This window comes from Vanessa cardui, chromosome 8, assembly GCF_905220365.1.
Source record: "Vanessa cardui chromosome 8, ilVanCard2.1, whole genome shotgun sequence".
Classification (NCBI taxonomy): Eukaryota; Metazoa; Arthropoda; class Insecta; order Lepidoptera; family Nymphalidae; genus Vanessa; species Vanessa cardui.
In genome coordinates, this window is record NC_061130.1 from 3,092,628 (window position 1) to 3,111,472 (window position 18,845).

Consider the following 18,845-nt stretch of genomic DNA (forward strand, 5'->3'; position numbering starts at 1 on the left):
AAATAAAATTTTAACAAAAAGAAAAACCGACTTCAAACAAAACACTATTTTAAAACAAATGAATATGCACGAAAAAGTAATAAAAATAATTGCGTATTCAACATATTTTTTAGAGTCTTCCTAAGTTAAATGAAATGAAAAATATTAGACTACTTAAAAGTCGATTAACGATTATATCATGTAGTTATAGTTATTGGTATATTTGGAGCCGGTGTCAGCCACGGTGCCCTTGCCCCAACAATCAAAAGAAAGAAGCGATACGAGCCCCTTGATTGATCCAGTATATTATTGTGTAAAAGGTAATTTGTAAAAAACATATTTGTTAAAGTATTCTCGTATTGTTTTTTGATAGATATACTGTAGGGTTTTATTGGCTGACACCGACTCCAAATATAACAATAATTATAACTACATGATATAATCGTTAATCGACTTTTAAGTAGTCTAATATTTTTCATTTCATTTAACTTAGGAAGACTCTAAAAAATATGTTGAATACGCAATTATTTTTTTTACTTTTTCGTGCATATTCATTTGTTTTAAAATAGTGTTTTGTTTGAAGTCGGTTTTTCTTTTTGTTAAAATTTTATTTATTTTTTGATTTTAAGTGAAGCTGATGTTGACTAACTAATTTTTTTTAATATGGATAGATTAAGCGTTCCATTTATATGAGTCAGAAACTACTTCGAGGAAAATTTCAAAGGAAACTTGCGAATAAAGCACAAATAGACTTTCGAAAATGCGGATTTAATACGTCACGCGGCGTAAACTACAAGGATCCCTCGAAAGAGCTGTAATCGAACTCAGCAAAAAAACTTTGAAAAAGACCAACTATATTTCGTCATCATTTGACATCACATCACATACACAAAATTTGATTAAAGACAGTAAGAAATTCTGCCCCATATCGCACCCTAACTGCGAGCCGTATAGGAGTTCCATCACTACATAGTATAAAACAAAGTCGCTATTTTCTGTCCCTATATCTTTAAATCTACGCAACGGATTTTGATGCGGTTTTTTTTAAAAGATAGTGTGATTCAAGGGAAAGGTTTGTGTATATAATACATGAACAATATAGTAAAGAAACACTGATAATTTTAGAAGTTTGCGATGTGATGTCGTATAGAAACAAATTCTGTAGTATATTTAGTATCAGTATTGCACCCGTGCGAAGCCGGGGTGGGTAGCTAGTTGATTATAATATTCGACTATGATAATTACATAAACATAACCACATTACGGAAGGTGACTCAAATATCCAAATAACCTATAAATAAAAGATTCGACCGAGTATCGCTAACGTGCTCCTCAGAATTGTTCCGTTCCCTTCCGTTCCGTTACTTTGTCATGGATCCTGTGCTCAGAACCTTACCAAACTTTCACCAAATTACCCTTGAAGTATATATTTTATAATAAAAAAAGAATTATCAAAATTGGTTAACGTGATTTTCAGTTATTCACCTATTTGTCGCGCATATACATAATGCAAATTTAAGACTTATGTCGTTTTCACATGGATACCATCATCGGAAAAAAAAATAAAAAAATGGGACCCCACGGGAAGCACTACCTTTCAAACAAAAAAAAAATTATCAAAATCGGTCCACCCAGTAAAAAGTTATGAGGTAACAAACATAAAAAAAAAAAAAAAATACAGACGAATTGATAACCTCCTCCTTTTGGAAGTCGGTTGAAAAGGGCTACTTTAATAGTATAAACTGACACTCCAATTTTATTATATGTATAGATTACAAATAAATAATGCTTTTATATAGGTATTTTAGTAACATTGCGTGCGATTAAAAAGATTGCCCACACCATAAGTTTTCCATATAGGCTGAAAAAGCCTGGAAAAAATATAAATAAATATGAATATGCGTTAAAAATACTTACCGTAAAAATCTTGCCCGCATGGCATACCACGTGGTTAAGATGTGGCAAAAATGCTGGCAAGCAAGCTTAAATTAGTTTAATGAAGAATTCAGTTGCTCTATACTTGAGACTTTATTTATATATACGCGTACATTTTCTGTGAAGACTTATTAAGACTATCTAAAACATTGCTATAGGAAAATTAATCTCGATCATGATACATTTTCATCTATACATATAATATAATAAAATTGGAGTGTCTGTTTGTAATATTAAAATAGCCCTTTTTTACTTAATGCATATGTATACTCGGTACATATACCAAAGTAATATTTCTTACAATTTTTGTCTGTCTGTCTGTAACGGCTCTGGAACGGCTGGACCGATTGTGACGGGACTTTCACTGGCATAACGGATATAATAAGGGGTAACTTAGGCAACAATAATATTTTTTTTTGTTAAATTCAAACGCGTACAATGTCGCGGGCACAGCTAGTATATACAAATAGGGATTTCAAAGCATTCTCTACAAATTTAAATAAGTGTTTTATCCTTGTTGTTCGTGCTAGTTTGATCGCGTGGTTTATATGTGAATAACAGAATCTTACTCATCCGAATAATTTCTTAAATGTAATATCCTGCGTCGTATATAAGTGTCAGTGTACAATATTCCTCTCAGTATATATTAGTGTGTGCGAGATGAAGATACTGGTAAATGTGTTGCTCCTTGTGGTCGCATCGCGTTGTCATCACAATCACAACCGTGACCACAGACATGACCACGACAATGATGCTCCAGGTCAGTTTTAATTGGTCAAATAATAATCGAAGTGGAAATCATTATGGTTATTTCAAAACTATTTAATCAAACCAATCTATCATGGAATATCAATTATTCTTAATTATCTATCTTAATAATTGATGTAATGGTTTTTATGGTTTAATTGTTACGCCACTCGGAAACCCCGGGTTCGATTCCCGATTGAATTGATGTAGAAAAAGTTCATTATTTTCCTATATTGTCTTTGTGGTGCCGTCGTTACTTATGATTTTCCATAACACAAGTGTTTTAGCTACTTACATTGGGATCAGAGTAATGTATGTGATGTTTATTATATATTATATTTAAAAACAAATTAAAAATCGACAGTTATTTTTAAAAAAGGTAGTTACAATTTGAGTGCAGTTATTAAATAAACATCTTATGTATAGTATGTAATACATTAAGATAATAAATACTTTTTAGTGCATACAAATGTCACGTAAGTGTGTTTACATAAAGGTCTTGGCCGTGATATAAATAACACTTTTATTACACTAAGGTCAGTTCAATTCAAGGACAATAACGTGATCACGTTCTAACAGCTCCTATCCTTCCTAGCTAGTCACTCAGTATACACATATAACTTTTCACTGGTAATGTTTTTACTAGTGATGTATTTCGTTACAATAATGAACAAACTTTTCAATCGCAACTTATACTTACATAAATCATATTTTCGTACTTACCAAGTGTAATTAATAATTATCTAAAATTTTGATCCTTTTTGTGACCAATGAATGACCAAACCAATGAACCGATTTTGATGAAATTTGTTGTGAATCAAACTTTAACTCAAAGAGAGGACATAGGTTACTTTTTTTCGGACAACCAATCACTTAAAATGCGATCGAATTCTGGTTCAATTTGTGAAGTTGATAAGCTAACTTATATATAACCTCTTTTTTAAACTAAATAATATGCTTTTGTTTGTAAGTATTTTTTATCTGTGTTTCAAGATTAGCATTAGCATGTTAACCATGTAAAAGGAACAACATAGGACTTCCTATTGATTAGCTGCTGAAGAAGGCCTATAAAATAAATGGTTTGGATTTTTTCCCACGTTACTCCAGTGCGTGCAGATAAAAAAATACACATGAAGCTGGTTTAAAATATAAGTGACACTTTCGCTTGATCATGAGAACTTTTTTAAGCGACTTCAAAAAAGGAGTGTTCTCAATTCGAACGTATATATTTTTTTTATTTTTGTTCGCCGATTACTTCGCCGTTTATGGACCGGCTCCAGATATAACAATAACTATAACTACGTTATATAATCGTAAATCGACTTTTAAGTAGTCTAATATTTTTCATTTCATTTTACTTAGGAGGACTCTAAACATATGTTGAATACGCAATTATTTTAATACTTTTTAGTGCATATTTATTTGTTTTGTTTGAAGTCGGTTTTACTTTTTGTTAATTTTTTTATTTATTCATTATTTTCGTTAATATCGAATAACTTTTTGAGTTTTGCAACAATCATTATAAACCTTTCGATTTTAATTCGCTAGTTTATGAATCCATGCATACAGTAAAGTCGTATTTTATAAGTTATAGAAGTATAAAGTGACTACTTATATAATAGGCACAAGTGCTCTACTCGATTGAGAAGGCGTTTATCAGAAAAACAGGTGAGATATTTTCAAGACCTTAATTAGTTTAATTGACTGCATAGTATCAATTAAAAATAGAACAAATAAAATTAATTTCAAATATGCGATTAATTTTCAAACAAGAGATTATAAATTTCAAGTTATACACTTATATTATACCTTTAAATTTACTTAAATAGATCCTATATCTTATGCTATATTTTAACAAAATAAAAAATAATACAAAATAACTTGCGATTTGATACCTGGTTGGAAGAAAAGAGAAAAAAAAAAGAAAATATACATAGTATACATATATAATAATACACATAAAAATATACAAGAAAAATAAACATAGTTCCACCAACCCACATTGGAGCAGCGTGGTGGAAAATGCTCCAAACCTTCTCCCCAAAAGGGAGAGGAGGCCTTTAGCCCAGCAGTAGGAAATTTACAGGCTGATGATGATATTGATACATAGAACAAAATTAAATTAAATGTTTGTGAATCATAAAATGTCAGCGGCATAATTATTAATAAGGGAAATTCCCATGTGAATTAAAACAATAAATGAGTTCTAACAATATGACATATTATAACCGCATAAAATAGAAAGAGACAAAGGAAAAGGGAAAGAGTGGGGAAGATTGCTTCGACTCAAAATTTTCAATAAACAAACTAGTTTTGCGTAAAATATTGCATCTTTTTATATTAATGGAAAATAAAAATGAACACATGCTTTATTATTAGATAATTACGTAAAATCATATTATCGCTATTTTTGTGTAAAATTGTATAAAGAACAAATAACTCTTTTTTTAAATTACAATCCGTAAACAATTATTTTAAATTTAGAACGCAATGCCAACAACGACTCCACGATATTAACGCCAATAAACAAGAACAAAACGGGTTACCAATAACAAGCAATAAAATGCAGAGACAAAGGCCATGAATTTTATAGCTTGAAAAAAAATAAAACCCAGTACTGAATTAATACTTTTTTAACAAAAAAATTCAGATGAACCTTCTTGTAACTACCGGCACCTGTAACAGAGAAGCTATGTGGAAACCGGCTGTCGTGGTATGGACATATTATGAGGATGAGGGCCATATTTTAAGGCAGGTCTTGAGTATGGATGTGGATGGATATAGAGGTAGACGACCAAAGAAACGATGGATGGATTGTGTGAAAGACGATATGGTTAGAAAGAAAGTTATTTGTGAGATGACGTCAGAGAGGTATTGAAGGAAAAGAAATACTTTGACCCAGGTAGATTTGGGATAAAGGCATGAGAATGTATGTATATATAACTTTCTAAAGTAAAATATCAATTTATGCCCCCTAAGGGTCACACCAAATTATATGCCGTCTCAACAAAAGGTATAACTTTTTCTTATACCGTCTACAACGACGGTTTTTCCTGTGAGGCGCGTAAATTACATACTTGATTTCTATATATTGTTACTAGCTATACTAAGATTATAAATGTGAAAGAATCTCTGTCTATTCGCCGCTCTTTCACAACCAAACCAATGAATCGAAATTGGTGAAATTTGGTGTGAAAGAAACTTGATCTCCAAGGGCGGACATAAGTTACTTTTTTTGTTGGACAACCAACCCCATAAAACGCAAGCGACTAGCCGACAACTAATTACAAATTATTACCGAACTAAATATGTGTTTTAAACACGTAGTTTTTAAGGCCCAGAGAGTCGGAATTGAAATCCGAAGCGAATTTCTGCTACTTGTAGCATTCTTGCCGCCATTCCACGCGGTCATGATTTTTACAGTAAGCTAAACTTTAACTAACCCAAAAACTTCCTATAATACGTATTTTAAACAAAGTTGAAAAATTCATATTACTAAAATTAATTACATAAATAAAGAATTTATATTTTAAAGTAGTTACCGTCCGTGGCTTCGCTCAAAATTTAGGAGTCGGCATGAAAGCCTCCCTCCTTGGAGATCAAGCTTGCTTTATAATATTAATCTAGGTAAAATAAGTAATTCATGAGATTTACTTTGGGATAACATGGTGCACCATAATGTAATGAAATAAATTTACTACTATTTTTAATTTTTTGAATTATGTCTATAGTTTTTATAATTTCGGCATAAGCTTTGTCGCAACTTATTTGTTAAATTATCCATTGTAGCTGAATTGGCCTTGAAACTCTGCTAGATAGCTGATCTGTAACCATAGAAATATACGAATTTAAAGAAAACATATTGTATATATTTGAAGATGTCACACTAGCATGATTTCACAATTTATAAAGCAGCCAGCCCATCTATATAAAAAACATCTCGTCCGACTAACATATTATATGTTTAAGTCTTTTATACTAACACACTTTTCCTTCGACAAAGATTTTTTTATTATATATTGGTTTATGAACAATTGGGCCAAACTCCCAAGATGCTTTGTCACTTTTGCCTGTACTTTTACTGGCTCACCCACCCTTCAAACTGAAATGCTATAATACTGAGTACCGCTGTTTAGCGGTAGAAAATCAAATGGGCCTGCACAGAGACCACCAAGTAAAATTTTATGTTGAAGTAAGGATTGACAACAGGTGATTATTTATTATTCATTATACATTTCTGTTTTTATTTTTATAAACACAAAACAGATACACCAAAACAGCCAATCACCGTATCGCCGTACGGAGAGTTTCACGGCGGATACAACGTTACTCGACGCGGGCGCAAGTTTGAAACCTACCGTGGCATACGTTACGCACAACCACCCATTGACAGTTTAAGATTTCAGGTAAGAATTAACTAAGAAGTATTCATTTTTTTATGCTATTGGTTGGCGAACGATCATATAGGCCAACTGATGGTAAGTGGTGACTACTGCCCCTAGACAATGGCGCTGTAAAAAAGATTAACCATTCCTATCATCGTCAATGCGCCACCAGCCTTAGGAACTAAGATGTTATGTCCCCTGTGCCCGTAGTTACACTGGCTCACTTATCCTTCAAACCGGAACACAACAATACCAAGTACTGTTGCTCGGCAGTAAAATATCTGATGAGTGGGTGATACCTACCCAGGCGGGTTTGCGCAAAGCCCTACCACCAAGTAAACATCATGGGAAACGTACCAGAGCAAATGCGTTAATGGCAGTGTTTATGTTGTAAAAAACTCATCTTCTATACTTATAATAAAACTGGAGTGTCTGATTGCAATATTAAGTAAGAAATACCTTAGCCTACTTATATTTTAGAATATATTATACAAAAACAATAATTAAGTAACGCTAAAATGTCCAAATACTGTCCAGTACCGCACGCAGCCCTCTTACCTCCACCACGTTGGGTTCCTTTCAGCAATTACTTAATATCAAAAAAGCTGAATTAATAAATTAAAGTAAAATCTGCAAACTAAACAATATTTTTTTTGTTAAATTCAAAAACGCACAAAATTGCGGGCTAGTCTTATTTCAAGTTAATCATCTCATTACGTTTCTATTCAACATTATTGTCAGTATACAGAGAACTTAATAATTACCGACAATATTATTACATACTTCATTTAATTAACTAATGAAATGGTAAAATACATACAAATTTCAATGCTGATTTATAGGGTTGCTCATCTAAGCCCTATGCTGGCTTAGGAATACAGTTAAATATGTTGTCTGTCCGTCATAAAGATCGATCACTAGAAGTGTAAGAACTAGACATAATATTTTTATAAGTTATTTGTATTTGCTATAATAACACTAAAGAATTCAATCCAAAGGTGGTTTCGACATTCTTAAACGGATTGAAGTACTAGTAAGTACTTGATGATTTTTGATTGAATACTTGGTACCTTTTCTCTTAAAAAAAATAAAACTATCAACATCAAAATATGCGTCACATATGATCACAATAAGATCGCAAGTAACAAATTTCATACAAAACTTTTCAGTAAGAATAAGGAAATAAGGGTACCTACGAGGACACCAAAATTGGAATCCAAATCCAAAACAGTAATATTTTTTTATCAGTGCAAATAACTGGTGAGAAAACCGCTTAAGATACAGCAATAACGCAAGCACGTTTAAAATTAAATACGCAAAATTTCCACAGCCACCAGTACCGATTCTGGAGTACAAGACTCCAGTTGACGCAAGTGAAGATGGTCCTGCATGCCCATTCCGAGCATTGGCTATCAAAAACATCGATGAAGATTGTCTAACTATCAATGTATACACTCCGCTAAAGAAAGACAGGTAAAATTTGAATTTCAAAAAAAAAATTCGAATTCTTTATTTAAATTGCTGAAATGGTCAAATGGTTAGAACGCGTGCATCTTAACCAATGATTTCGGGTCTGCCCAGGCAAGCACTACTGAATATTCATGTGCTAAATTTGTGTTGATAATTCATTTTGTGCTCGGCGGTGAAGGAAAACATCGTGAGAAAACATGCATGTGTCTAATTTCATCGAAATTCTGCCACATGCATTCAATCAACCCGCATTGGGACAGCGTGGTGGAATATGTTCCAAACCCTCTCCTTGGAGAGGAGGTCTTAGCCCAGCAGTGGAAAATTTAATTTCATTTATTTCCATTTAATTTTAACATTTCAGAACAGATCCCCTGCCAGTGATATTCTTCATACACGCTGGTGGATTCTACTCGATGACTGGACGTAGTGATCTGGCTGGACCGCACTATCTCCTTGACCGGGATATTGTACTTGTGACTATCAACTATAGATTAGGCAGCTTAGGTTAATAGCTTAATTTAATTTTGGCTTGGGTATAATTCTAATAGAATCCTCCCCAAGTATACCTTATTTAAACGTATAAAAACTTTTTATTCTTGCGGGGAATGAAGATTCATTACACGTTTAGACACAACTTAGATGTAGCATCGACAAAATTCGTTAAACCGTTCACATCCGAATTGAGTACGCTATCCCAAATTATCATATTTATTTCTCATGTGAATATGATCTTTTCACAAACGCAATAACTTGTAATATCATACGACCTAATATGTTCGTCAATTTGACACATCGATTTACATGCCCATGTCTTCTCGCAAGAATCTATAGCGTCGAATGGCGCGATAGGGTGCTATTTCTATTGGTCTTGTAAATCGGCAGTAATCGGTTTTATTTTCATTTCATTGCATTTTCCGATGCTACATTCTGCATCTTATTTGTATCATATTATACTAAACTCTGACAATTTTATATTTATTGTAAGAATTTTAATTAAAGGCTTCCTGAGTACTGGTGATGAACTGGCTCCCGGTAATAATGGATTAAAGGATCAGGTGGCCGCACTGCAGTGGGTGCAGCGCAACATTGCTGCGTTTGGAGGAAACCCCCATAGAGTAACTATAGCTGGCTGTAGTGCTGGTTCAACCAGCGTCATGCTTCATATGGTGTCGCCGATGTCCAAAGGTAGAACTAGTATAATGCTAACAACTTCCTGTTATCTTGTTAGAAGAAATGCTCAGCAGTTTTTCAGTCCACTCCTAGACCCTGGGGATCTCTAGATAAACAAGTCACTTTTATATAATTATAATAATTTATTGGTGTAAAAGAATATAATAAGGCAAGTATAGACCCATAGACTATTCAATGAAAGGAATATTCCTATGTGCTACCAACCATAGGACATACTACGTCATATCCCTTGTGCCAATCATACTCAGTAAGTCAATATTCCCTACAAGAACGTAATAGTAAGCAATTTTGAAATATCATAATTTTAAATTGGATATAACAACGACACAGAATGCAGTTCTTTGGCAAATTATCCATACGTATAATAAAATTGGAGCGTCTGTTTGTAATATTAAAATAGCCCTTTTTTACTCAATACATATGTATGTATACACAACATGGTATATGTACATTGTAAAATAATATTTTTTACAATTTTTGTCAGTCTGTGTGTCTGTTTGTTGCGACTAATCTCTGGAACGGCTAGACCAATTTTGACGGGACTTTCACTGACAGATAACTGATAATATAAGGTCGAACTTAGGCTACAATAATATTATTTTTGTTAACAAGCAACAATATGGTTAAATGTAACTTTCGAAAGATCTTATATGACCCGACAATATACTTTAATAACACCTGTAAAGTCTTTAATAACACAAAAGCATCCTCTTTGGCAAATTAATGGCGTTCAAATGTTGACATTGACTTCCTTAGTTTCAAACCCGGTTTTCATTCCTCAAATGTGTTTCAGATTTGTTCCACAGGGCAATTTCAATGAGTGGTTCACCCTTGAAAGTGAGACCCTTTCCAAACAATTTATATCAGTTAGCAGTGAGGCAAGCAGAGATTGTTGACTGTCCCACAACCAACTCAAAGGCCATCGTCGACTGCTTGAAGAATAAACCCTGGAAAGATATAGGAAACTCCGTATCGGGTTTTTATGTAATATTCTTTTAATGACAACTTTTTATAAACGAATATTAAATCTTGAGCCGATTTTTGCGGGTTCAAACCTTGGGAAGCACCACTGAATATTCATGTGCTTGAATTTATAATTAGTCTCGTGAAGGTATGATGTATCGGCGGTAAAGGAAAACATCGTGAGGAAACCTGGACGTGTCTAATTTCATAGAAATTCTGCCACATGCGTATTCCACCAACCCGAACCTTCTCCACAAAAAGGAGAAGAGGCTTTAGCTCAGCAGTTGGAAATTTACAGGCTGTTGTTGTTGACATAAAATATTGTGTATTATAATCGAAAATTTTAATCATTACAGGAATTTGGATATGACCCATTAAGTATTTGGGTACCAGTCGTGGAAAAAGACTTTGGGCAAGAGAGATTTTTGCCGATAGATCCTGTGACTGCCATTAAAGAAGGCAAGATGAATGCCGTCCCCTACATCATCAGTCAGACTCAGGATGAATTCTTCTGGAAGGCTTTTAGTTCGTATTAAATTATAATTTTACTTTTTTTTTTTGATTGTCCAGTATCTTCGTTATAAAGTTTAATTTTTTTTCTTTAACAGCAATAATAAGGAATGAAACATTACTGGATAAAATGAACTCTGAATGGGAATCAATAGCGCCTATATCATTCCTGTTACCGAAGACGAATGCGACTTATACTACGAACCGACTGCGTACCGAGTACCTTCACGACAAGCCATTGAAAAATGACAATGAAAGTGCAAAGAATCTAGGCCTACTATATCAGGATTCAATAGTGAGCTATCCTGTTCACAAGTATGTTGTTTCAAATAATATAACAATAAGCTTTTATTGAGAAAAATAAAACAAAAGAATAAAACCACAATTATCTATAAGAACTGGGTACATGAAATGTGTTAGGCTAATTATAGAAACTTCCAAACTGTATTTTGAGAGCGAAGAAAGTGATGATTCCATGCAATATATAATACTATATATACACTTATGTATATATATGTAGACCCATTAGACCAAGGGCGATAAATCACTGACTCATTATGGGGTATTGATTTTCTGTCAAGAAATTCTCAGTATACCCATGGAGTTTGTAAGCTGGCACAATTAACACTCCCTTGTTCAGAAAACAGGTCGAACTATTGATCCTGTCGGAATACCGTCCAGAATTATAGAATTCTAAAGAGAATGGTTTCCGAGGCCGATAGCGGTCAAGAGGAAACCAGGATCCCTATCTTATTATATTTTTTTAGTACTTATAAAAATGTATAAGTTAATTTAATAGTACTTAAGTAACGATATCCATATAAATGGAATCGGGATGGCTCAATGGTTAGGGCACGTGCATCAATGATTGCGGGTTCAAACTCCGGATAGCACCACTGAATTTTCATGTGCTTAATTTGTATTTATAATTCATCTTGAGCTCGGCGGTGATGGAAAACATCGTGAGAAAATCTGCATGTGTTTACTTCCAATGAAATTCTGCCACATGAGAATCCACCAACCTACATTGGTGCACATGGTGGAATAGGCTATCACCCTCTCCTAAAGAGAGGGGGGAAATTAATGAGAGTGGTATAAAAAAGGAAGTACTGACACTCGTCTAAAATTGCAGGTTGGTTAACTTGATGAGTCGCCACTCCCCGCAGCCTGTGTGGTACTACGAGTTTGCCTATATTGGCACTAACAGCTATTATCAGGATCTTGTCACTGAAAAACCATTAGGTAATTATAATTTTCGTTTTGTACAAAGCAATGACATTGAAGTTTTAAATTATTCGTTAGTTTATTCGTGTTCACATTTAATTGGGATCGTAATTTTTTTTAACTCTAAATTATTTATATTCACAATTGATTTTTTTAATCTCTAAAGAATATTCATATTAAATTAAGAAAACACTAAGAGAATATTTGTTTATTGTTTCAAGAATTATATTATGATGAAATTGGATTTACATTATCAATTATTTCTGTATTGGGTTTTATTAAATTTTTTTTTTTAAATATAGTAACATTTCTCAACTGACAATTAACGGCCGGCTTCTAACGTTTGGACATAAGTTTTTTTTTTTATATTTTTACCTTTTATTTGTTTTATTTTTGATACTATTTCCGTCATGTTTAAACAATTGTCGTTCTATTTCAACTTACTAACACAAAAACCTTAATAATTAATACACCTAAACCGTCTTTATGAATTCCTCTGTCCATTAGTGAAAACCTCATGAAAATCAGTCAGTAGTTTTGGAGTTAATGCGAACATGCAGACAGACGACGCCTTGGAACTTTGTTTTATTGTTATCAATTGGATTATCAATTTATCCAGGCGCGGCTCACCATGACGATCTGATTTATCTTTTGCCACTGAGCCTCCGTTTCCCGGCCATCGGCACCAACGGCTCGGACGCCACCACCGTCGACAGGATGACCGGTATTTGGTACAATTTCGCTAGACACGGGTAAGTAGTGTCATTAAAATAAAGACTACAAAACCCATAACATTCCTTACAAACAAGGTGGGCTCTACATTCACAAAGAACTTCAAAGAAGACATAAATATAAAAAACGGTTTATATTAGTCGTACCTTGATAATGTACATTAGCATTATTTCCTCCCGGAAATGAGTTGATACCATTTCATACGTGTTTGGTTTTACGTCATTTGTATATTTTATATGATTATATATTATTATAAACAGACGACCTCCGTGGTCGAGTGGTGTGTACACCGGTTTTCATGGGTACGCCACTCTGAGGTCCCGGGTTCGATTCCCGGCCGAGTCGATGTAGATTACCAAAAGTTTTCTATGTTGTCTTGGGTCTGGGTGTTTGTGGTACCGTCGTTACTTCTGATTTCCATAACACAAGTGCTTCAGCTACTTACATTGGGATCAGAGCAATGTATGTGATGTTGTGTTATATTTATTTATTTATTATTATTTATTATAAACAGACGATGTAAACGAAAACATTAAAAAACGGTGTTACATGACAGCCGTGGAACGAAGCTTTTGATATATCGAAACCTCCAATGCAATAAGTCGTATGACAAAATTTGTGATTTTTCAGGAGTGTTTTTAACTTTCATCTTTGCATTGCTCAGCCACCAAACTCAGTTTGTGATTAATTTTGGTACATAGCACACATTGTATGTTATGAGAGTATAATAAAGCTTGTCTATTGATTTAAAAATTTATATTTTAATGAAAAAGGGGAAAAAATAAAACTTTACGACTTTATTCGTGTTTTCACAAAGCCTCAAACGTCGACCACGCATAAAGTCGTAACTCCTGTGTTGCAACGTTTTGCGTCAGACATATGTAGCAATTTTTGTTCTTCTATCTAATCATTTTGGTTCACCTAATGTGCGCTTTAATGGATCAACGCAAGTCGTCATAACGGAAGACACGATTATATGCGCAGTAGTTTAAATATAATAAGACTATTAGCGAATTAAAATCTTATTATTTAAAGAAAATATGAAAATATGGTTTTAACGTATGTGCAGTATTTATATTTTAATACATTATAGGACCAAGTACTCATTTTTGCCAAAAATCAAGTTACGACCTAATTCGTGTCGATATATTAATAAGGTTTTTTGTTAAGAATACATAATCCATAAATAACATTGTTATTAAAATTATATTTTCATTCAAACAATAAAAGTTTAAATTGTATAAAACCGTATATAATAGAAAGAGATAGAGATAAAAAGAAAGAGAGGAAAAGGTCGCCTAGAGAGCATAACGCGTTTTCCTTACTCGACAATTTTATTCTTCTGTAAACCGCGTAACACAGCTTCCTTCTAATAATTTTATGCATTGAAATACTTTTGCGTTCCTAAGAAAAAGTTTTGCTTAAACAAATATATTTTCTTGTTAGTATTCTTATTGTTTTACAATATAACGTAACAAATGGAGAAGAATTAACTGCCTGTCAAAATAAATAAAGATGAGAATATAAACACAATATATTCTTACACGTCTCGAATCATATCGCCTGCAATTCGCCTACATTTAAAGTATTTTTCCGGTTGTGGTCAAAACAAAGAAGCATAATTGCCATATTTCAAAGTAGCTCGTTGAAATAGTTCTGATTTTATTCACATTTTTGTCCGCCCTGTAAAATTGCACTATTGTACATAAGTTTTGCTGTGAGCTTTCTGAAATATTTCTAAAGAAATTTTTAAGCGTCCACATCGAAAAGATATGAAAAAGTGAAAATCTTTAAACTGTCCCACTACTGGGCTAAGGCCTCCTCTGTCTTGAAGGAGAAGATTTTGAGCTTGTTTATATGGGACAGAATTTCGTTTAAATTAGACACATGCAGGTTTCCTCATGATGTTTTCCCTTTTCGACGAGCACGATATGAATTATTAGCGCCAATTAAGCAAACAAAAATTCAGTTTTGCTTTTCTGCGTTTGACCCAGTCCTAAGCAAATATATATCCCTTCTCACCACTACGCCCTCTCGACTCATTATTTTCATTAATAACAAATAGTTGATGACGACCTCCGTGGTCGAGTAGCATATATACCGGTCGTCAACGCCACTCCGAATTCCCTGATTCGATTGCCGTCCGAGTCGATGCAGAAAAAGTTCATTGGTTTTCTATGTTGTCTTGGGTCTGGGTGCTTGTGGTACCATTGTTACTTCTGATTTTCCATTACACATTGTCCAATATTTATATTTATTTACAATGCAAATTAATAGCACATACGTTTTAAATTTGGTTGAAATTCAATTTGGTATTATTGCTGTTTCAGTGACCCCAATTATGGCGACCTTCCCGAACTGGAGAATTTTAATTGGCCTCGCTTTTTGCCTGGCAATCGCCAGTACTTGCGTATTGACACAGAATTGAAAGTAAAGAAGAATTTGAAAGAGGACAGGATGAAGATCTGGGAGGAACTATTCCCAATGTCATATTAATTATATATAAATATTATTATGTATTCAGTAAAACAGATGCCGTTATTGATTAGTGTGTAATGTAAATATGCTTATTATATGTGTATTAAATTTTTTTTTAAATATTACTATGATCTTTTTCTACTACCTATAAGTTTGCTTATCATTTTACAGCTGTTGTAAGTTATGTCAAACTCAAGTTTACCCGAAGTTATGAAATAACGCTTATTTAAAATATTATTAATAAGCATTACCTATAATTTATTTTCTACATTAAGAATTGTTAATATTAAATCCTTAAATATATTTGAAATTTAAGTTTGAACACTTAGACGTTCCGAGTAGTGACGCAAAAAGGTTCATTGAAAGTATAACACCTCGCCTTATTGCCTCCACTGGTAACAGGAGTTTTGTTATTTTTTATTTGATTCGTTTTTTTTTTTCCAGAGGATCGAAATTGTGATTCAAAGGGGAGCTTGCATTTCCCTCTAGTGGTAACTGTTTAATTAATCTATAATTGAATTAATGATTCATATTCTTGAGTGTATCATTAACGCTATTAATAGATGAATTATATGGATTTTTTTATTGAATAAAGCATTAGACTTACCTATTTATAGTTAAAGTAAAAATATTAGTTTCCAAAAGACAATACTCATACAGACTGATATGAACTAAAATAATTCATTCCAATCTTCAATAGCTATAATGATTTACTTACATGAGTCTTTTGTCAATCCAAAATGAAAAAAGCTACTTAGCCAATGCACATAAAATTATTATTATTATAAGAAGATGCAGCACCCTTTGGACAGAGTTAAAGTAAATAATATGATTATACATACCCTTTGCAGATATACTTGCTTAAAATTTAGCCTATTGAAGAGGCAAGTGTGAATTTCATGTTCTTGTAAAAAAATATAAAAATATACACAATATACAAACATATACAGTTTGCACACAATGCAGTTTCGATATTTTTTGGCATTCGGCTGTTAAGCCTTAAACATTGGCCCGTTGAAGGAATACTAATGTAGTAAAAAAATGTAACAAATTTATCTTTTGTTCAATGTCATAGTGTCTCACAAAATCTAAATATTTCGAACATCAAACGTCCCAAACATTAAATTTGGACCACAAATAACCTTTCTCGTCCATCCATTCTTATACCCAATACCTTATTTGCTGTAACAACAAACCCACAATACGACATAAAGTTTATTTTACAAGGATTTAATAAACATGACACATAAGCTTAGAAGATCTGCATTTGCCTAATTTTACAAAACGAGTAATTTGAATAAATAATGTGAATAAATCAAGTATTCCATCCGAGGGAAACACAGCCGCTATCTGCGAGAGCTTGTTATCTTTGTAAATAAGATAAATAAAATTATATTTGTTTCTGATTACAAGGAATGTTTTATTTTTGTTACTCTTTTAAGTGTCATTAGCAAATGAGAATGTTTTTTTTTTACTTACAGTAATAATAAGAGAGATTGATTTATTTTATTTAAAAAAATAATGGTGTAGTGGGTCGCATAGTATGAAATAAGTTGCCCTCGCTATATATTATAAACTAGCGACCCGCCCTGGGAGTCGAGATGGCCCAGTGGTTAGAACGCGTGCATCTTAACCGATGATTGCGGGTTCAAACCCGGGCAAGCACCGCTGATTCATGTGCTTAATTTGTCTTTATAATTCATCTCGTGCTCAGCGGTGAAGGAAAACGTCGCGAGAATGCAGGTTGCATGTGACAAATTTCATAGAAATTATGCCACATGTGTATTCCACCAACCCGCATTGGAACAGCGTGGTGGAATATGTTCCAAACCTTCTCATCAAAGGGAGAGGAGGCCTTTAGCCCAGCAGTGGGAATTTACAGGTTGTTGCTGTTGTGCTGTTGCTGTTGACCCGCCCTGTCTTCGCACGGGTGCAATGCTGACACTAAATATACTACAGATAGATCTTGTTTCTTTACTATATTGTGCATGTAGTCAAAAACCTTCCCCTCGAATCACTCTATCTATTAAAAAAAAACGCACCAAAAGCCGTTGCGTAATTTTAAAGATCTAAGCATACATAGGGACAGACAGCGGTAAGCGACATTGTTTTATACTATGTAATGATGATTAATTAATAGACCCAATGCTATCAATTAACATCGTTCGAAAATAAATAATTAAATAACAACTTATTTTATTAATTCCGTGTGAATTAAAACATAGCAAATAAAACTATATATAAAAGAAAAAGACACACATCAATAGAAAGAGAGAGAAAGTGGTGACGATTTCTGCCACTTCAATCTATAGTAAGCCGTGTAAAAGAACATCGTTCCAAAAAAATCACCGCCTGCAAATGTTTCACTAGCGCTCTCCCGCTATTTTGGTTCTATTCAACACACATCACAGATCTTCGTTCGATATATGCAGGTTTCCTCACAAAGTTTTCCTGCAACTGAACGCGTGGAATGAACCCAAGGTTTTCACATATGGCCAATCAGTCAGCCAATCGTCAATCTCGGCTCAATAAAGCGTCGTAAAATATAAATTTAATGAAGTCGAGATGGCCCAGTGGTTAGAATGCGTGCATCTTAACCGATGATTGCGGGTTCAAACCCAGGCAAGCACCGCTGTTTCATGTGCTTAATTTGTCTTTATAATTCATCTCGTACTCAGCGTCGAAGGAAAACATCGTGAGAAAATCTGCATGTGACAAATTTCATAGAAATTCTGCCACATGTGTATTCCACCAACCCGCATTGGAACAGCGTGGTGGAATTTGTTCCAAACCCTCTCCTCAAAGGGAGAAGAGGCCTTTAGCCCTGCAGTGGGAATTTACAGGCTGTTGTTCTTGTTGTAGAATATAAATTTAATATACAGAAATTTCTAGCGTTCGTGTTTCCGTTCACATTTCTATTAACATTCACCCTTGTCTGTTGTTTTAAAACAATAATTATGCGCAAGTTGCTGGTGAGGTGATGTTCCGTTTTACATGTTTGAGCTTAAATTGGATGCGAGCCAACACGATCATTCAGAATAAAACAACTTCCATAGTATAATAAAATACAACGCATTTGTTGTCCCTTCACCCCAAAGTATGCTCGCGTGAACTCGCATATATAAATGAAAATAATACTTTAAATGAACAGCACTGCTGGGCTGAGGCTTACTCTGCTTTGAGGAGAAGGTTTGGAGCATATTCCACCACGCTGCTGGTTGTATAATGTGG

The 18,845-nt window shown here is 33.7% G+C and overlaps 1 protein-coding gene across 1 annotated transcript; it reads left to right on the plus strand.

Moving 5' to 3' along the window:
- Window positions 1–2,498: 2,498 nt before the first annotated feature.
- Window positions 2,499–17,022, plus strand: LOC124532124 (juvenile hormone esterase-like). Its single transcript, XM_047106828.1, has 11 exons — window positions 2,499–2,674; window positions 6,928–7,067; window positions 8,377–8,519; window positions 8,878–9,020; window positions 9,516–9,701; window positions 10,501–10,691; window positions 11,027–11,195; window positions 11,279–11,495; window positions 12,313–12,422; window positions 13,024–13,156; window positions 15,467–17,022. Exons 1-11 carry the CDS (start codon window positions 2,575–2,577, stop codon window positions 15,630–15,632), a joined length of 1,698 nt encoding a protein of 565 aa, XP_046962784.1. The 5' UTR covers window positions 2,499–2,574; the 3' UTR covers window positions 15,633–17,022.
- The last annotated feature ends 1,823 nt before the right edge of the window (window positions 17,023–18,845 follow it).